Source organism: Tenebrio molitor, chromosome 9 (assembly GCF_963966145.1).
Source record: "Tenebrio molitor chromosome 9, icTenMoli1.1, whole genome shotgun sequence".
Lineage (NCBI taxonomy): Eukaryota > Metazoa > Arthropoda > Insecta > Coleoptera > Tenebrionidae > Tenebrio > Tenebrio molitor.
In genome coordinates, this window is record NC_091054.1 from 6,010,276 (window position 1) to 6,032,695 (window position 22,420).

At 36.6% G+C, this 22,420-nt stretch overlaps 1 protein-coding gene across 2 annotated transcripts in view; it reads left to right on the forward strand.

Moving 5' to 3' along the window:
- The window catches only part of LOC138138062 (extracellular serine/threonine protein CG31145), a 112,754-nt gene that overhangs the window by 37,443 nt on the left and 52,891 nt on the right, over window positions 1-22,420 (forward strand). For both annotated transcript variants that reach the window (XM_069057791.1, XM_069057792.1), the window contains exons 2-3: window positions 7,484-8,325; window positions 16,346-16,627. In XM_069057791.1, the coding sequence (XP_068913892.1) occupies window positions 8,105-8,325; window positions 16,346-16,627 (503 nt within the window). In that variant the 5' untranslated portion in view covers window positions 7,484-8,104. The remainder of the gene's footprint in view (window positions 1-7,483; window positions 8,326-16,345; window positions 16,628-22,420) is intronic.

The window sequence follows — 22,420 nt, forward strand, 5'->3', positions numbered from 1 at the left end:
GAAAACCTTGTAGCGAAATGTAATACTATCACATGTACCAACATTTCATTGAAATTAGTTAAAATTTAAATAAACGACACCTCCAAGCAGACATTTTTTTATTAATTGTTTCCTTGAATTGTGCAATTACTGCATATTGTGCATAATTCATGCAATTTGTTAGTTACACACATTCACAATGAAGTTTGCAAATTTCAGTTAGATTTTAAAATGTTCTATTAGTGTCATGTTAGTAGTACCAACTCCCCCAAAAATCCCTATACATATTTATTTTTTGCAGATTTTTTAAATTTAAAGTTCACAACAAATGTAAAATAGAAAAAAATGTTAAGCTTGTTTTATAAGTCATATTGCCCTGCTTCCTTTTTTGTGACAGCCGTGCGCCAATATAACGTCTTATAGCACTTGTATGATAATATATTATTTTAATATTGAGCCGCAATGGGTTTGAACTTTTATTTTATAACTTTTGGAAGAATGTCGGTACAATAAGTACATGGCATTTTAAAACAAACAGATTTCTAATTCTAATAAGACGTAAAGTAATAATAATAATAATAATAATAATAATATGTCTTTATTAGCTAATCAGCTACAGATATATTTTAAAATCAAATCAAACTCCTGATTCAGAAAAATATTTTCATTGTAATTTTTTCTTGTAGAATCTTGTTTTGAAATTTGGTTCGTGGTAATATTAAAAAAAATATATAGAAATGAATTTTCCGCGATGTCTGAGTAGTAAAACTTACAACAATACACTAGACATTGACGCTATTTATAACCTCAAACTTAGAAAAACGTAACCTAATTCAATAGACAGCTTTACTACCAAATGTCGTATTGTTTAATTTAAAAATTTTAACAACTCAGAAATAAAAAAATCTTATTCCTTTACTTCGTTTTAAAAAAATTCTTGGAAAGCCATTTTTTCATACTTACTCTTTCCTAGTACATATTTAGATTTATGTATTGTAAAATTAAAAGAATTTACGATCACACTTCTTGCTAGTTAGATATTTTCTTGGCTGTTTATTTTTCTTATCAGTTGACCAGTTGCGACCAGTTCTAAATTCCACAATAAAATCCTGAGATGTAAATATTTTCTCAACCTGTGAACCTAAACTTCAAAAGCCACAATGTCGACATCAAACATGTTTTTCTCTGTTTGTTGCCAGCGGAAGTTCGCGTCTGCCCTATCCGAGAAGTTTCCCTTATCTCCGTGATAAAATCCACCAATTTATTAATCCGCCAAATCACCCTTCAAGGCCTACCAATCGTCGATTAATCACCGTCGCGGCTTAAGCACGATAGTGGAATTATAAAATCGAAGTAATTATTGTTATTGTTGAATTGATTGATTTATTCGCTCCGCTCCGAGATAAAAAGCTTTGGAACGTCGCTGTTTCCAGCAAATTGATTTGTCGGGGATAAAGTAAAATAAAATCGTCGACAGGAAGAAGGATGTCATGTTGTATGTACGTCCATTGATTTTTATTGAATGTACACATCTCGCGGAGACGTTTTATTTAGTCGTGCGAATTTCATCACGCAGACGCGTCCATTCACTTCCAATCACGGTCCCAGTGTCACTTCTTTCTTTCTGTTTAATGGAATGGAAATACAATCGAGCAAGGAACCGAACGGGCTGCCATTGTCCCCCGTAGGGCTTATTTGCACATCTTTTTATTAAAAATTTACGAACCGGCGAAAGCAAACAATAACAGGGGGACCAGGAATTTTTCATTTGGTTTCGACTTTCGTCGGCCGCTTTATTATTATTTCGGCGGGGACGCCGCCCCCGAGAAGGTTCCTTGCGCGGGACCCCTCGTATAATTACACAATTTAAATGTTACAACTCAATTTGGGGATTTTCGAGAGATTATTCGGCGGCGGCGGTTCGGCCGTCGCGGTTTATCCAGAATTTAGACGTTGTTTACCGCCGACGTCATAATCTGATCAACTTCCGTTCATTGTGTTTATTCACATTCATGCTTCGATGTTCCCTTCCTACGTAATTATCCTATCGTTGCGGTGCATCAGTTTTATTCGTTTTCATAAATTCGATTTTACGCTCCTGCATAATGCAATTAAGCCGCCGATAATTACGACGGATTGTTTAATTTATTTCGTGTGGCCACGACGAAATTAATTACGTAATTACGGGGGCTTTTTGATGGCGGCGGGGGACGGTCGTTTCTGCGGCCAACGAATTCGATTCGCGCTTAATTAAAAATGAAAAACGTTTAACAATTGCGATGCTGCAATTAAACTACTTTAATATTGGCTGTAAAATGTTTACGACCCTGTTCGATCATTCTAATTACATGCAAGCGCAAACACGAACGTTGTCACTCGGGTTTAGCACCGAAGTTTTTATTAGTTTGGTTAGTGCCGCCCGTTCAGATCAATTTCACGACGAATTTGTCGCCAATTAATCGAATTACGTTTGAGATATTTCCTGATTAAAAATGCGGCTGCATGGACGTGGGAGGAAACCAGGAAGCTCGGGTAGTCAAGGTTAGGTCCCAGTCATTTGTCTTTGAAATATAAGAGAGAAAATCATGAGATTCTGCAGCACGGCATGATTACTAAATATCAATTTACTCACCCTGTTATGAGCTCTCGGATCGAGTTTCTCCGGAAGCGATATCAAGTTTTTTTCAAATCAGATGGGACAATTCTTTATGATTACTTCACGTCTTTTTTCATTACAATACTATAATTTTTTTTTACTATATTTGTTCTACAATGTAGCCTAAATAGCTTTTTTATTTTATCATTAGAAACATTTCTTTTCATAAAAAATGATCATGCTGTAGCATAAATCACGGATTTAGTACCAGAGCGCCCCGTACTAACCCTTTCGGAGCTGCGCGCCGTCAGATCGAGCCGCATCATCCCCAGCCAGGCTATAAAAGAAATGCACACAATGGCAAATCAATCATTATTCATATGATCATTCGAGCTCCCTCGAGAGTCTCACCACAAACCTTTATTAACTTTCTTTACCTTTATGTAAATAAACAATTTACAACACAAACACTGTTAAAAGTGGCGCCCAACGTGGGGCATAATGTTAAAATGCACTATTCTCCATACTTTACTTCTCACCAACAGTGTTAAGTAAATAGCAATGAAAATTTATTTGCAAGAACAATTTCATTTAATAACAACTTAATTTACACTGAAGAGTTTGTTATAGATGAGTAGAAATTATTTGGAAATAACGGTGGACAAATATAGTTGACTAAAAAAACAACAATAACAACTTTCTACCTTTAGACTGTAGGAAGTTCATGTCTTGCCAAATATTTGAAGAATCTTAAGTAAACTATGTGCACAAGGAGTAGGAGCCGAGAGGAGTTAAAATAGTTGATCCTGAAGTGTCGTCTAATTCGTAAAAACCGTGTAAATGTTCTCGACAGTAAATTTTATGACGTTGTAGAATTTCCTAAGGATATTATAATAGGCGAGCTGACCTGATCTAACATGACTTGACTTGTAGAATGTTTGTAAACACCGACGTTTAATATTTGCGTAAACATAACCAAGGGAAAGAAGTTGTTTTAGGAATATTCGTAAAGGAAATAAAACTTGGTTGTAACTAGAGAAAAGCGGGACCGATCGATACTGTACTACATAATAAATAGTCTTGTAAAAGTTTAGTTATGTGGTTTATTTTTTGATGGATAAGGAAGTGTGATTTTTACTCGTCACTCAATGTGGGTAGTTATTAGCAGTATTTTATGTGTACTGAACTTAAATTTGGCATATTGAGTTATCTTAATTTAAGTATATTTTGTTTAAACAGTGCTATTAAGAATAGAATGAAGAGAGAAATATATAATGACATATTTAGAAAAATGGTATATACAGGGTGTATCTGAAATACGTGTGTTAATTTTAACCAATGGAAGAATGCGCTAATTTATTAAAGTTTCTTTATACCATTTTGCAAAATTCGCAAAAGTTTTCCAAGACTTTTTGTCCTACCAATAGAAAAGACGTTTCATTGAACAAGCTCTGTTACGTGTTAAAATTAACACACGCATTTTACATACAACCTGTATAGATCTTAAATTTGTTCGGTAGGAAAGAAAGGAGAGAATTAGGAAATTTCTAGTAGAATAATGAAGGTAACCTGTGTTCAAAAAGATTTGTGATGAAGAGGCCTGGTGCTTGCTTTTGTTTCCGTTAACGTATGGGGTAGCTTCATCAGCTGTCAAATATTTCGTGAGACAGGAAGTGTAGGACGAAAGAGTGGAAGTGAACGACCATCAATACGAACCGAAAACTTTAATTAATGTCAACAAAACGTCAACTGAAAAGACGAAAAGATAGAGAAAACCACGGCGTGCTTGATCACAAATTTATTTGAACACTCGTTGCCAAGACACCATAATGTATGTTCAAAAGATTACAAAATGAGTTCATTTTATTTAATATTTATGAAAATATAAAGAAATGAAAGTGAATAAAAGTGAAGAGGATTATTAATAAAAGGGAAAGGAAAGGTAAAAACTGTGTTAAAAGTTTGCCGTAGATGAATGAAAAGTGTGGCAAATTATTCAAAAAAAGTTTAGTTGTTTACAACTTCCAGAGCCACTGTTTTACATTATCGGGTCGAAAAATATGGTAATTCACTTAACCGTGTAAAGCAAAGTCGATTCGTAGATCGAATCATACAATTACGACGAAAATAGTTTTGGAGCTCAGCAGCTCATGAAAAGCAAAAGTTAATTAAATAGATTGACGCATACAATTAATTATTAAATTAAAAGTAAAGTAAATTTGTGACGGGGTTTTAACTCCACGACGCTGTTAGTGTCACAGCTGACTTCTTTTGAGTGATTTCTTACATTTTCTTGTTGAAATAAATATTTTATTTTGGGAAAATAGAAGTGTCCTCCACTAAGTGTTCTGGCTTCATGGTTTTGTACAAAAATAAAAATTAATAGATGATTCCTTGTGGAATATCTATTTATAGGACTTGAGTAGTGACCATTTTCACCATTATTTGAATTGAATACCCTCAAATGGTTGGAGATAAAATATAATAGATCACAGTTGGAGATAAAGTCCCACATGATATTGACAGATGTGACCTACTTTGAATTTGACATTTAAAGCTGTAGGCATCAATCTACGACCCATCTTTTATTTTTCATGACGAACGGAGGCTCCTATTTGCTGTTTCTATTTTCTCGTTCCTACACGATCTTTTCTTCCTAGAATGGTCTACTCACAATTTGCCTCCCAAACATTCACTTAGTCTTTTTATCGAGAGTGTATAAATGTTATTAAAAAATTCTGATTAGTTTTATTTATTAATTAACATGAAAACATATTTGCGAAGTGTTAAATTATTCAGGTTCAAAAATCGTGTAAACAATCACACTTGCGTAATCTTAGTTGCGCAATTTATAATTTCTTCTAATAACTAATAATAATAATAATAAGTAGTCGACAAAAACATGATCAGGGAATTGAAATATTATTTGAAATAACTTTAAAATAGATGAACTACAGAGTGATCAACAAGAAAAAATAAAGAGTGCTACCTCATCTTTTGTTTTATCGAAAACGTCTGCCTTAGCTTAATCACATACATATGTATACTTACTATATACAGTCGTTTTATTGGTTGCCTATCTCTCGAAAAATCTATTATTAATTAATTAATTCTTAATAATTAATGCTTTATCTTCAATTGTTGCTACAATTACAGGAAACGTATGTAAACTTTGTCGAAATTGAAAGTTTTTCGTCAAGGTTAACATAATACCGTTGCTTCAAAACTGACGTTTCGTTGACATTTCACCGAAAAATCTGCTTACCAGTGGCGTCGCGTTTGAAAATAAAGCTGGTAAATTACCCATTCTCACGAATGTAAAATGTAGCTTTTGTTTATTTTATAAATTTTCTCCATTATCACATATTAATAATAAAATGCACAATTACAATTTCGACGTATAAAATTCATAAGGTATAATTTATTATACATTAGCGTTTTAGACCACAAATTGTGGACGCCCATGAACGCTTATTTGCATAGGATTTCGCTACGACATGACCGATAATAATTTGCAACGCCTGCTCGGATTTGTTTTCTTTTTGATCACCTGGTACTTCTCTAGTAAAATTATTGTTCAAAATGACAGCTACGTCATCCGACTTCTGGCATTTTTTCGTTGTAGTTTTATCCTGTCGTAACGTTTTATACTTGATGCTTCACACCTACATTCCATTAAATTATAATGCCGTAAAAACTGTGATTTCTGGCGATTTTCTAAAAATATAGATTTTAGTGCACTATTTTCAAATCTTTATGTTTTCGCCACAAAAATGTTTACAACTGTTTTATATCCGCCACATTGTTGCAGAATCCTGCAATTGAATTGTAAATTTAAATTAGCTGTACAGTCTTAAAAAGCAAGACAATAGTGAGTGACAATATCTTGACAAACAGTACGTTTTTAATTAGATACTTGCTATCAATTAATACTTGCATATTATGATTGGCTAATAGCTTTAACATGTTCACGATTTTCGTTGTTTATTTCAATTGTGTATTTTTCTTTGAAACTATGAAGTCTACTATAAAACGTACACGCATTTCTCTGAACAATGCGTAAACACTCTGGAGAAAATTTGTTTACGAGTGCTCAACACTGTACTTTTCCCTCGTGATTTTAATAATTCCCACACCAGAATATTATGGTGTTTAGTGTTTTTCCTAATTACACAAATTCGCTGATGCTTTTGATTTAAAAGCGTATTTATGTTTTAACTAACATCTTATCAGAATTTTTGCGATACCCTCGTCGGACAAACTGAATGATAAGGAAACATCAAAGCGAAGCTCGAATGATGCATTAAAATAATTACATCTTTTTTTTTTGAGAAATTTGTTCCCTTATTAAGCTGCCCCAACAAAGTGTAATAAAGTCAACTGTGCTCGACGTTGTATGTGATGGAAACGAGAAAATTACAGAAATGAAATTAATTGTTGGAATATTAGCGAGACCGTGGGTTGTACACTACTCACAGTTATTTGTATTCCACTCTCACGACGATGTTTTTAATAAAACCGACTTGTTTAAGCTCCGGGGCAATATTAAATTCCGTCAAAATTTCAAATTTAATCTACGCGAGAGGGGGAATTCTTCAAAATATTTTAATCAAGATAAGATTGCGATGAATCAAGTGAATTCCAGCTATCTCCGATTGATACATCGGGATGTCAAGTTTTATCGCGAATTAATTTCTTTGTGCAATAAGGTGTGATAATCCGTCTTTGTTGGTATTAACTCTCGGTTAATGAACTGGGAGGGGTGTCTGCCCCAGGTGGGCCAATATTCCCCGTCGAGTAAAATCCGACGATTGATGTTGGGGGAAAAAGCGGCACCGACAAGACCGTCCCGGATTTTCCGGTTGATTTGTCGATTTCACTCTCGCTGACCTAACGATCTTGTTCCAGGACGCAGTCCGGTAGCAACAAGCGGGGGATAATCTGGAGGGTCCGCCTAACCCAGGGCTGCCATGTGCAAGAGGCGCTGCGGCCCAACAACCTCGAACATTCCACCCGAACGGCTGCACCACCAGCAGTACCACTCACCACCCGAAGAAGACTGTCGAAAACTCGATAATACTCGCGCGGAAGTACCGGCAACTGTCGAGCGAGGAAAATCCCGCCCCCGAGGGCTACATCCACGAGCACTACAGCCCCAAGCCGGCCCGCAAGCTCCCCCCGACCAAGTCGCGGTCAGTTGATGAGGCACCGCTGAAGCGGAAACTCCTGGACGGCACCAAAGACCTGTCCAAACTCCTCAAGAGCATCAAATCAATCACCAAAACAAATCGATCAACTTCTCCGATCGATCACCCGAGAGATAAGCCCCAACAAGTAGTACCGCGGCGTGCGGCGCAGCCAGTCGAAGAAGCTCCTCAGGTGCGGCCAGATCGTGTCATCCGCACCAAGCTCAAGTACTCGCCGCCCCCGGAGGTCCGCCCAGAAACGAGCCAACAGCCAGAACCGCCGACCGAATGGTGCAACAGTGATATTCCGGTGAAGTGTGTGCGGACGCGTGTCACGGTCAACATGTTCCGCGGAGGGATGAAACTGAAAGAACGATTTATAGTGGGGGTGAGTGTCGCCGCCGTCCTGCTCACCTTCCTGCTGGTGGTGGACCTCCAGATGGACCTGGGCATGTCAGGCCACCATCTGGTACCATCCCACGGCAGAGTCAAGTACGTCCAAGAGGACGCTGCAGGATCGGCCTACAACAGCTTCAGGAAGCGGTTCCTGCAGAAGACCCACAGGTCAGTAAACGAAAACCCCACACGACATTGCAGGAAGCGCACACTCGGAATTTAATTACCTAGTACTATTCAAAGCACTCGTGGCGTAATACCATAGAATTGGGTTGCGTTATTTATACTCCAAGCTATTGTGAACGTTCTTTAATTGTTCATTTTTACATAATAGAACGACGATTGCAGCGCCGAGGTTATCACCAGAGTTTAGAGCCCAAAGGTCATCACTCCGCTTCTATATCCAGAATTATCTGAGTAGACAGTTTTATTGCTGATTTGATGACAAATGCGAATCAAGTTTTCATAATTATGTAACGTCAGTACGACTAAATATTGTGGCTATTGCTCAACTGGTGTTTTTCTGTTGAAGTAAATATTTGAAAAAAATTTGTTGGCCTTTGAAATGTTCACGTGCGGAAAGTGCAGAGTCAATTCGGCCGCGTCTGGTCTAAATAAATAGATAAAATCGTCAAATTAGTGTTGACTGCAATCCCATTTATGTTTATTTTGCTGTAAACGCATTTAATTATCGTAAATACGTAATTGCGGCTGAAATGTTTGTTCTTTCAAAATCAATATCAAAATGCACAAGTTGGGCAGGTTGCAGTGCACCTGACGGCAATATCGTAAAGAATAGCTATTTTCATATGAGTCAGATCACTTTTCAGGTATGAGGCCGAAATTTGAAGCACGAGGCGTCAGCCGAGTGCTGCAAAACAGGCCGAATACCTGAAAAGTGACAGCGCACGAATATTGAATTACATTTTTCGTGTTCGTTTATGCACAGTCTTAAAAAACATTAATTTATTGTAAATTTTAAGGTTATCTTTGACAGATGTCAAATTAGGTACATAACCAGGAAAGTTTAGATATTTAGTTATATACCACTTTCCCGGTTATGTATCTCAGGAAACGAACACGAAAATAAATTTGGTTTCTTTGATCCATCGACAACTGTAAAGAACCTTATTAAAATTGACATTTTAATACCAAATAAGCCGGTGATAAATTTTGAAAGTAGATTATACTCTCTACTGCAATTAATTTCCCAAATTTATTGTAGACACGGATTAGAAAAAATGTTGACGCTAATAGATCCAAGTCCGAATAAAAGCCCATGCGTTTTCCGTGGGTTCAAATCAGGCGAACGTGCCGGTCAACGCATCCGTTCTTGTTCTTCGAACAATTTGCTGTGAAACAACATTTGGGATTCGATTAATGTTTTCTACAACAATTGAGTCTGACCTTTACGTTTTTACGTCAACCCAAATATTTCTGTCTGCAATTAGAAATCAAATTGCTGCACTTTTTCTAACATTGCAACCAGATCTTATGACTTTCTTTGTCGAAAAAATGCAACTTTCACTGTTTCATTCGGAGGTTTTATCAACGTGAAGGTTACGGATTTATTTATCTCGATAATATTTTTCCCAAATTTGTATTGACGACTTGATTAGATATAATTACGACAAAATGACTTACAACTGATAGGTGCTTGGGTTTAAATAAAATCAATTGTGAAACGTTACTTGCACCACATGAAAATAAATGTAATCCTTTAAATAAATTCTAATCATGTGATTGATGAAATAATGGATTAGTTGTGTGATTTATTAAATAATTGATAGTTTTAATTGTTGATCGCAGATTGTACACCTTTTGTCTAATCAGTTAAATAAACGAGACTCGAAGGCGTGGGCTTAATCGATAGTTTATTGTTTCTGCATTTAATTCTCCTATTTTGTATAATATCTGTCCGAGATTGATTAATAATAATAATCCGTGATCGATGAATGGCTTGGATTTTGTATCAACAAACATCAAATCTTTTTTTGAAAAGTCTTAAGACATTAATGCGGACATTATCTCAAATAACTACAGTTTTGGATTAAATTGCGATCGGGCTTGATCGAGTCACGTTTTCAATTTTCGCCGTGTGAGCTCGACATCATCCTGTTAAATTTTGACGAAATGACAACGACGCCTACAGTGCGTAAAATATAATCGGAACTGTACCAGTCGACGCTTCATTGTTACTGTTGATTTAGGTTTTTTATTGATTTTAGATTGAAGCAGAGATTTCTTCCACTGTCGTTCCTATTCTGCCATCGGTTTCCTGTATAGGTAACGATTTCATGGCTTCTTTTGTTGTCAGACAAGTCAATTTGCAACAGTTGTCAGTAAAAGTTCTCTTTTCTTGTTTGGAAAAAATATATTAAAGCTGATAAAAGTACGTACTCGACGTGAGTCATTATTTCCCATTATTCACCAGTGGCGTCGTTACCGACAGTGATTAAGCCACAAGCTTTGTAGGTGCATTAAATAAATAATAAATCTGCACTAAACTCATACACACGGGAACACGGTCGTTGTGATATTGTAACGTGCAGTTAATTGTTGAATAATACCGTTTGGAATGCACTTTTAATCGAGTTTTGGGGCGGCGATATGGTGGCGTGTTTTCGTTTCCGGTAGATTCCAACTTTGCGGTGGTTTATCAGTTGAAAACTAATATTGAATCACAGAACAAAATGTAAAGTAAATATTTTTGTTCTAAATTTTATCATTGATGTCTGTTTATTTTGATGCTCTGTCGGAAAGAAAATCCGCCGGCACTGCGGAATACAGTATTATATCGAGTGGATGTTGATGGTAGCGAAACAATAATAAATAGAATCAAATTTACTTTTGCCGGAGCTCAAATCGCTTTGCATGACTCCGGGTCATCCCCGATTTCACGCCCGTGCAGAATGCATAATATGTGGAGCGTTAAAATTTATTTAACCTCCCATTATTTGCATTAGGTTAACAATAACGACTGTTACGTAATGCGTTTCTTATCGGTTTTTTGGATGTATTTTTTATGACAGTCGGGGGAAATTATGGTCGGAGCGATAATTGTTGTGATTTAATGTTGTTGATGTTAATGAGAGATTCACGAAAATTTAGTTAGCGCGTTTTGTCTGACTTGAGGTCCTGTTCAATTAATTACCATTAGAGAGTCTCGTATTTATGTTTGGGATCGTGTAACTAAAGAGAAGAGGATGTCTAGGAGACTGATTCGAGGAGATGGAGGCCCGATCGATAATCTATAAATATGCAATTGTAAATTATTTACGTGGTAAATAGATTATAAAGAAGGATCGATGTGGACAAACTGAGATTTTAATAGCAACGGGACGAGGAAATCAGAGTTAGAACGTTTGAACGAAATTAGTTTGGTCGATAATTCGTAATGGCAGAGAAAAAAAAATCTTAATTTAAAAAAAAAATTAAACCGTTTAGAACAGTGTAACGTTTGAATTTCCCGCCGTTTGACACGAATGACATTTGTTTACGTTACGTTTAATCGGGACATAATTGAACATGTTTGTTTTCAGCGAAGGGTGGCCTTAGATATTTGCTTCGAAAATAGGAATCGTTAAGTTATTCTATTTTTAATGTAAAACATTGCAAAGAAAGGAAAAAGAAAGATTTTTTTGGCTCTAAATTTTAGGTTAGCTGTCAACATGCTCCAATTAATCTACACTTTAAAAAAGCACAACAATTGACGGTTTCCAACGCCTCCCCAGCCCAGGATTTCATTTGAACGCGCGATAATAAAAATCTAAGAAATCTAAAAGTGTATAAAAATTGTAAAATAGTAGATATCATATCATATCATCCAAAACTAATTTACAGGCAATTTTGCCGGAGTACATACACTATTACGGATATTACTATCAAGTAATAGTGCAGTGCTAATCAACATAATTACCGGCGTCTCGCCTCCACATTTTGACTTTGTTGTGTTTTATTTTATTATGTTCTGTGTCAATGTTAAGGAACTTCCTTACGATGTGACATGAGTATAATAATATACCTTTTTGAATTTCAACTACCAATGTGTTACCTAAATCCAGAACATTTAAATTTTTCAAAAGAGATTGCGGTACTATTCCCGTTGCTGAAATTATAAGTGGTAAAATCGGATTTTTTTTCTGAACACCAAACATTTCTCATAGCAACGGAGAGCTCTAAATATTTATTAATTTTTGGGTTATATGTCTGTGTTATATTATGTGAATTTGGAACAGCTATATCTAAAAGATATGCTTGCTTTTGTTGTTTATTTAAAATAATAATGTCTGGTCTGTTATGCTTAATATGAATGTCAGTTAAAACTGTTCGATCAAAATATAATTTGTAATTATCATTTTCCAAACAACTTTCTGGTGTATAACTATAATGTGGTTGTGTATTCTTTAATAAATTGAATTGAACAGCTAAATTCATGTGTATAATTTTAGCGAATATATCATGACGTTTCTTATATTCGCTTTGAGCCAAAACGGTGCAAGAAGAAATGATGTGTTCAATTGTTTTCCCTTCAGTTCCGCAAATCCTACATTTATCAATTATCAATTGCAATCCACATATTTATGTGTTTTTTATAATTTTATTAGTATTATTCTTTTGAAATCTTCGAAAGTTCACTTAATACAAACTGAAGTTGAGTTTAAAAGTTGTTTTTTGATCAAGATAACAATTAATAATTACAAATGACCGTCCATTAATCTTCTTGTTCTTAAACTCACCCCCAGCCCTCCAAGAGTTGTCTTCTATTTCCCTGGAATTTCGACAAAAAACATTTAATATTTGTATCGTTTTTGCATTTTTTTAAGCACCACTTGTCTGAAACTTCAGTCAAATAGATTTCTTTAAAATGATGGAACCCACCGATTTCCTTGCAAGTCGCAAAATCTAGGTGTTTCTCACCATCTCTGTGTCCGCTGAATTCCAAAATCTCTGATTTCATTGGCGATTATTTTGATACAACCGATTGGTCAATAACAAACCAAAGGTGCTATTGGTGCTAATGTTTTATGACGAAAGTTTTTTTTAAAAAACAACCGACATATTGTAGCGCACGAATGAAAAAACCCTGTAAAACACAATCTACGTGATGGATGCGACAACACGATACAAACTTCTGAGATGAATAAACAGGGAAGTTACCGTCATTTTGTGCTTTATACGTGTCAGATAGTAAGACGATCTATTTTTACAGAACCAGGCCAAAATCCGTGATTCACTTTAAAATCACTGCGCAAGGTTTGCGTAACGTTACGTCAAATAAAACCACCTTTATGCCAATGTTTACCGCAAAACGCCCGGCAGCTGTCGTCGCTGTCAAAGTTATCAGTTTACTTGCACCCATTTATTTATTTTACTACTGAACCACTTCTAAAGAAAACATCGTCTTCGCGATGTAAAACTACACACTACAAGATCATCAGTTTTGAAGTCGTTACGCCGTTCCAAATATTTGCTTGGCGTGTTTAATCTAGTGTCTTCATTCTTGATGGCACACTTGACAGATTTTTGGCAGAGCCATAATTTTACCTTGGCTAACCGTAAACTATTTACCGGTCATTAATGTTGTATTAGGAGTTGACGTTAACAGAAACTGACTGTAAGACCATAAAAGCAATACATCTAATAATACTTTAAGCCGTTTACAGTTCGTGTGTTTTCTTGTAAAACGACTTCGGAGAGTTATCGTTTCTTGTGACCAGAGCTTGTTTATATTGTAAGGCGGCTGACGGTCTCTAAAGTACAATTTACAGTGCAATACGTCTGCTACAGAAACAATTTGTTACCATTTTTGTAAATACTCGTCTCAATTACTCTCGACTAAACACAACAAAAACATGAAACGAAGAGCGTGTACTTGGAGTAATTAGAAACATAATTTTTGATCCCTCTTCTTGCACATTTTAAATAAATCTGTTCGAGATGTTGACGCAAGCCAACTTTTGCTGTTAAACCAACACAGAGTTGACAGTTATTTAAATATTTCGACGGCATCCGATTGTTTGAATCAAACACTGGAACAATACCAAAAATTTTATGCGGTGGATTATTTAGTAGCAAAGCTCTTCGAGATAGACCGACTCCTGCATAACCCTCCGGATGACAGATCGGCAGTTACTTAAGTTTGCACAGTAATGCATACGTGCAGTCAGGTTTGGGTTTCATTCAAAATTAAATTCCACGGTGAAATAACAAAGACGGTTCGGAACGGAGTATATTCCGTGAGGATCGATATTACGACATTAAGGGTCAGCGATCAAAAAGGAATCGGGATCAAAGTGCACTTTGTACATTTGAGTCGTGGGAGTCATCTCAGACATGACTTTGACGAGTCAGGTCTATTAGTAGTGCAAGCGTTATTGTACCGTTATGTAAAGTAATGTCGGATTAGAGACTTATTATTCGCCCAGGAAGTCGAGGAAAACTGTGCCGCGTGCTTCCAATCCAATCCAATATTTTTCTCTCCTCTCGGGCAGTGAAAGAGCACAGTTCTCACTTGGATACGTTTCTTGCGAAACTAACCTTGGAATACCCTGAATAATCCGAGCTGTTCCCATTGAAATGTTGCATTGTCTGTCACACGGAAGGGAAAAAAACAAATCTGGAACGGTTGGCAGGTCCGTGCTGGACCTGTGCCACGAGCGATAAGTGCATTAATAGAAAACGGTAATGCAGGTGGTGTCCCGATTAATAGAGGAGAAATTGTGTGAATGTGCCGCAAATTGAATAAAAGAGAAAACCACGACAAGTTTCGGTTTTAACACAACTATGCGAATTAATAATAATCTCGGAAACGGCTTTGTTCCATTCGGAATTGTTCCCACTGTGCAGATGAATGAAACGAAAGTGTACCAATAGTTAAGAAACCTGTAATCTGTTATGATAATGAGTCGCGATAGGGAACAGCTTGCAAGCGTTTAATGCCCGTTGCACCGTTACATAATCGACTTATCGAACCTCCCTACTCACCCCCTGTCGGTGGAACAACTCGTAATAACTTCCATTACAGATAACATTTTTATTAAACTCCAGCAACATGATTATGGAAATAACGTGTGAAAGGAAACAAATGAAATGTCACGCCAAGTTCCAATTTCATTCAATTACAAAATGGTACGAGGGAGCAAATTGGGTCTCGATTATCTTTTCTGTTTTTATTTTGATTGGAACTGTTCCGTTGCGGTGTAATCGGTCTTGTTTTGGGGTTTTTGCACCGAGCGATGTATAATTGGTTGCCTAACTGGTTGCGACATCTCAACCGAAATCCTGTTTTTTAAACCGACCGTAAATACATATTGTCATTCCGGTAATGCCGGAACATGCAAACAATAAACTCTGCACCGGAAAAATTGCGAACGTTGTGTGTTAAATTGTTTTGTTTCCGAAAATTGAATTACATCAAATATTGTCGTGTGCAACGTCGGTGTCAACCATAACGTCAACAAAGACTAATGTTTATTATTTTGTTATTGTTTGCTGTGTAATAACATTGAAAATCAATAATAATAAATTGCACAATCGCGACGACTTTTGGGGAATTATGATTTAGGTTGGTATTGCAACCGCCATGTTGGTAAAATTTTGACAAATTTGACGACGACGCTCGACGCCTTATGGTTTTAAAACATGTTCGTTTTAACTTTTAACTGTTCTCTAAGTCCTTTTGTTTAGTCAGGTGAGGTTATTTCGTTAAATATAGTAATTTCGTGCTCGCTAATAAATTCCTTAACACATAAAGTTTGAAAAGCGACGAACAAAACAATTTTTAAATGTTTTTGAAGGAAAAAAACCTGTTTGATTGTTTCATTATCCATTTCCGATAAATACGAACGTAAATAGAAACAAATCAGACAGATTTGCCTTAGCTGTCGGCGAATTACATTTTTTACTCATTTTAAATTAAACAGCAACCAAGTCAACAAGATCGATAATTTTTTTAAAACTTTCTCAGAATAGATTGTTGCTTGCATAATTTCCTTCATGTAAACAGCATTTGTCTTTCTTGGGCAGTGGCGTCTCGTCGCAAGGATCCCAAACTAATCAGAGTCATGACACTTGACATTCAACTGTTGACTAGAATGAATCGAAAAATGCATAGTGCAGCCAAATCTCAATTTCAGTTTTATGATTATTTATATGCAAATTTTAAATGACATTTTTTTCTCCGCAGTGCGAGCAGCACGAACGCCTCCAAGGAGAGTTCTCCCGTGGAGCCGGCGCCCAACAGCTTGAAAGAACTGTCGGAAAAGAAGCCGCCCCCCAGCAAAGAAACGAAAGAAAAACACGACGACTTCGGCGATTTGATGGATTATATTATGTTGGACAGCAACGAAAGGGAGAAGCACAGGGTGGAAATCGACAGGGTGCACCCCGTCATACAGAGGAGCATGGAAGGGGACCTGGTGAAAGTCGACAATCCCACGATAGCCGAAATGAGGAAGATCGCCGTCAGGTTAGTGACTTATCGGGGGCGGTTTTCCAGGTTGTTTATCGTAATTCTTGATGATTTGACGGGATGTGATGCGGAACAGATTAGTAATCCAGAGGACGTGTTACACGGCTCGGAAACCATTAGCATCATGAAAACTTTATTTCGCCCAGGATTTATGACACGGCGTGATTCATTAAAAAGTAAATAAACGAGATGTTCGTTCGGTGTTACGGCCTGAACTCGGCTTAGGTTAAGTTAATAAAATCTTAATGCGGAGAAAACTGGACCTTCATTAGGATAAGAGTTGACAATGACAGCTGACACTTTTGGACAGATGGCGCTGTTGATTTTACATGTAAAATAAAAAATGTATCAGGCTGCTTTGACATTGCCATCAAAACATAACCTCACACTGATCATTATTTTGAACATACATATTTAACTTTTTACAAAGCAAAACATTTCAAAACACGTTGTGGACAATTGTTTATTTCTCCAATCTTATCTCTTACGTGTTGTTTAAGTGCGTTTCTGTTATTACCTGCAACTAAAAATATCGAGTTTTTGAGGTGTGGTCATAAAACCAGAGCACACGTCGTGGAGGAAAAACAACCGCTGTATTACGACTCTTTTTTTCTAGCATTGCCAGAGCTCGATAAATGCAATCGAGGAGTTGCATCCTGCAGTTTATCATCGCGTTATTCATTTAAAAATGGTCGTAAAATTTCTTCCTGATGCTGATGTTATCTTAAAATAAAAGTTATTTAGCACACAGTTAATTTTGGATAAATATAAATCTATTACCTTTAGAATAAGAAGATAAAGATACCTCCATTTGATGGATCCATTTTCACTCTTTCTCCTAACATCTTTAAAATGGTACTTCCAAACTACGTTCATTTTTGTCCCATTACGAAAATAAGATTCCACCATGAAAGGTTTCTGTTCTAAAGTAAAATCCATCTTGTCACAAAAAGAAAACCAGGAAAATTCCAGTTCGTTAATTCTGAAAACCAAACTCTTTTGCAAAAAAACATACCACTGTTCATTCGCTGATCAAATGAAGTTTGTCGTCTATAATTTGACAGTTGATACTACAAAAGCAACCACCAACGACCACATATTTTTTGAACGCTCTATACAATGACGATATGGTTCGGAGAATTCTTAAAGCTTTCAAATTTCTAAAAAACCACATTCTTCTCGTCCTCAAAGAAGAATACTTTGGGAATTAATTTACTTGTCGAGGACGTCGCTGTTAACGTCTTCTTTTGTTGGTTACTTCATGACTTGTTTTATTCGATCTGGATGACAGATACGACGAAAACTCTAACAAATTGGCTTTTTTGTGATTGCTGAACGGAAATTAAAAGGGCTGTATCAATTCTGTAAAATTAAGCGAACATCAAAAAGACACCGAATCTGTTTTAACGCTATTGTTTCAGATATTTATTTATTCATGTATGCAACGGAATTAATTTGATCGTTGATTCGTTATGATTATTTCAAAGCCCCGAAATAATTCTGTGCGATTTTTGGAGCAATTTTTTGAATGGTGGTCTCTGTTGGAATGGTTTGTAGTTAATTGTGGGCTCTCCGCAATGTCATTTCTATTGGTGAAGGTTCGTGGGTGTGGATGTCTGTCCGTTCCTTCGTCAAAAATGTTGAAATCGGCGTGGCCACCTCGTCGCAAACATCACCCCGTCAAAATAATCCGGAGTCGTGCGTTTCCGCGGCGCATTAACGCCATCATTCCCTTCGAAATTTTACATGTTATCGGTAAGGGGCGCGTCTACGTCCTGTGTTTTCCGTCTGCGCTTCGCAACACCAAAAACCACTTAAATATGCCGCGATACCGTCCCCCCCGAAATCCCATCAAGAATAAAACCGGCAGCCGGAGACGGTGCGTAATAAAACCGGGTCGTCCGACTCGCCCCCGATACACGGGGTGTATCAATTTAATTCGGCAGGTGGCCGCCCCGCGTGCTCCCTTTATGGGTACCGGAACCACATTTGGATACCGAAATCTGACGGCGGGGAGCACTTGTCGACGCCCCGGGCGACGCTTAAAGCGCTGAGTGCTTTACAAGGCTGTTACAACTTACTCGACGATCGGCGGCGAGGGGGCGTCGGGACGCCCATATACAACCAATTTCGACGCACGGCATAAAATCGACGATCGGACCGACCGTTTTGCCAATCTGCGGCTAATCAGTCGTCGAATTGGCGGCGTTTTGTGCTGCGCGAAAATTAACCGGGAGCGGCGCGGACAGTGGACGAGTGCGAGGGCGCAGGATGGGGTACAGTGAGTGATAAGATTGTTGTCGTCGAGGACAAAAGGGGCGAGCTGAATTGCAGAATCAAAGAAAAGATTCGTGTCCCCGCGGAGGGAACCGAATTGTTGAAGATTTCTCGTAGCTTCGTTTTGCTTTGTGGAAATTTCGCTGGAAAAAATTATTTTTTGCGGCGTCCAGCTCCGAGATGGGGCTTGTAAAATCATACACTGTTTGTTGTTCCCGAATTTTAGTCCGTCTATGGATGTTTCCAACTTCTGGCCAACTAAATCCTTGTAATGTTACGTGTAATGCTGTGGTGCAAACGGAACTTTCACATGAAACTTGAAATTCTGCGGTGGACGTTGGAATTACGACAGCGAGATCCACTCGATTCTCCGTTTTCGGGTTAATTATGAACGGTTGAGTTATTTGCGAAAAAAAATGTTGGAAACTTTTACGAGTCAGTCGGATGAGTGTCGCTCGTTGAAACGGAACCAAAAACACTTAATTTGCTGCGGACCCAAGAAGAGATTATCGGTTTTTGTACGAGGCCTATACGGTAGACAGTAAATAGGGAAAATCTTGAAGTAATGAAGTGTTTCGGGGGTGAATAAGGGACTTACACTTGGGGCAAGCAGGCGTGGGTTGTTTTCGTCCGAAATGGGTCGGAGTTTACCAGATAGAGTGGGTTTTACCAACGGTGGCACAAAATTTTAAATTTTGTTTATTTCTGTAAATTTAAAAAAAATTCAATGATTATGATATACAGGTGGACCTTTACCATTTAAAAATTTAATAAACTTTTTGTTTGTCACTTATTTGTATTTTTTTTACATAAAGTACACAAAACGTACATTTTTTTCGCTATACTGAACAGAAACTCCATTTTCGGATTTTTTTAAATGTACAATTTGAGGTATACCGTAAGTCACGTGATAACTTTTGTCTGTTCTATTTTTGGTCCTTTGACTATAATTTAAAAAAAAGTAGTTATTTGTGTATCAACGCTGAAAAGTGCATCTTTTTCGTCGAGTCTGAGTTTTCTGGCCGAGGCGCAGCCGAGGCTTGAAAACAGGAGAAGACAAAAGGCACTTTAAATTTTTTAGGCGACCGCACGAACTACAAAACAAAAGACATCATTGGAGAAATTACAAATTTATTTTGTATCTAACTTTTTCAAACAGGTAAATTGATTAATACATACGAGTATGTATTAAGTTTTTTTATAGTATTTATTGTCAGCTTGCCAACAAAACTAGAAATGTACTATTTGGAATACAATTATGTATGTACTTATTTAGATAATTTATGGTGACAGAACAATTATCGGTTTTGTCGGTTTCGTTGCTAACTTACTAAACAAACCAACAGATGGCGCTAAGGTCAGCGTCCGGAAAAAAGTTACTTTTCGTCTGCTTGTGATTACGTAAAATTACCGTTTTCATTAATAGTAAAAACTAATTTTATATCAAATTTTTTAATACTGATTTTTTTACCCTGATGGATTTACCCTCAATAGTTTATTTGCGAAGTATCGGTTAAATATGAATTAGATTTTGAATATTTTTGCCTCATCAAAACTTGTTTTTATTAATGATCGGCGCAACTGAACGGTTGTAAATTATGCAACAATGGGATTTGTCGGAATCGGGCTGGCTAGGGTCCCACTTATAATAGCGCTATAAATAAGAGGCTTCTAGAAGGCAAATGATCCTTTTATTGATAAATTACACCCTTTTGTCGTAAATCATTTGATTGGTTTGCCCTGCAATACGACAACCTAATTATTTAATAAATAAATAAAAAATAAATAATATATTACACATTACAATACACTAGATAAAAATTCACCGTGGTTAAAATTTAATAGATAAATTAACAGATTTTCTGGAAAAATCACAAAAACTTATCCTGCCATGAGTATTAACAAAAAATGACAAAAAAATAAATATACGCTTTGTGATGATACAATTTTGGATTATTTTGTTAAATCAGTAAGAGAAAAAGAAGAAATCAGAAAAAATTGTTTTGAGACACAAACCAAAGAAAATACGTCGGTGAGAATTCTTGAAGAACATAAAGCTACCTAATAATAATTGATCATTATTGATTTGCACTTATGTATTCTCTCATTTTGAGATAAAAAATAATGATAAATCCATTACCAAAGAAAAATATACAATGTACATATTATAATGACTTTTAATCAACCAAATATGTACTAGAAAATTGAAGAAATAATAAATTTGGTAGGTATAATTAAGTATTCATCTCACTATTTGGTTCGAATTTGAGTTCGGAAAATATTCAGCTTTATCTGTAATTTAATTTTGTTTTTATAATAACAGCAAATTGAACGATAACGATCGTGAAATACTTAGTTTGATTCAGTTTTGATAATTTACTGCCATTGCTTTTTTCATTGTTCGTTTAAAAACTGTGTCGCCTTGAACGTGGTAAATTGCAGCTAATCATTCATCGAATTGACATGTTCCTCTGCAACACGATGGAAAATCAAAAACTAATGGAGAGTGTCCCGGAATCGAGTGTCCGTGAACGTGATTGGTCGATTCGACGAGTAGTGGTAATGGCAGTGGACACGGTACGGTGGAAACAACAAAATTATTTGCCGAATTCGGATAATGTTGGTGAAATGTAAATGCGGACTTAACATCAGTCGACAGGGTCACAATTAGAGCCCAATTTACATCTGCATCATTAATAAATCCACTTAGTTACATGGAGTAACGTTAAGAAGGAACGTCCGGCATCAATCACCACAACTGAAATTTATTTTTAATGTTTTGATAACGGGACACTGTTTTAATTGTTAAACTTGCGGACATATTGACAGCTGAATGAAAACCTTCTGGTACATAACCAAATGGCGTACGTCGTAGATCAGACCGAGCTTATTGCGGGTCCTAATAAATGAAACATTTAATTTGGGGGTGAGTGGCGATGTTTTCGCTACGTGGAGCTGTCAGCGACCTATTAGTAATATGGAAATTTTTTAAATAATGTATCGCGCCCTTAATGAATATTTCAGTGTGGCTAATGCGATGAGGTTTTTCACCCCTTTTAACACTTCAGCTTGCCCTATTAATAAGAGTGCTTATTAAAAAAAATACTCCGACGACGGTGCCGAAATTGTCCTGATAAAAATTTAAAGTCGTTGTCGCTCCTGAACAGACGATATTATTTAGTATTGCATTGTCAAGCCTTACATGGGAGCTTCTCGTAAAATTTGATGATAAAATCTTAAGCCACTCGCCCCTTTTTATGATTCCGCATAAAATCCTTTCTTCCACCCCCAAGTCCTGAACTTTTTATTGCTCCGATTTTACCTATCTGCAAAGTCTAACACATAAATAGACTAAAAAATGTACACGCGCGCTCCATTTCTAACAAGTCGTCGACGTTGTTTGTCAAAACGTTATTTTTACGTTGAGAAATTGATACCGGAAAGTGTCGTGAAAGTAAAAATTTTTTGTGTTTTGTTTTAATAGGTTTAATACGGTGGCAATAGAACGCCGTA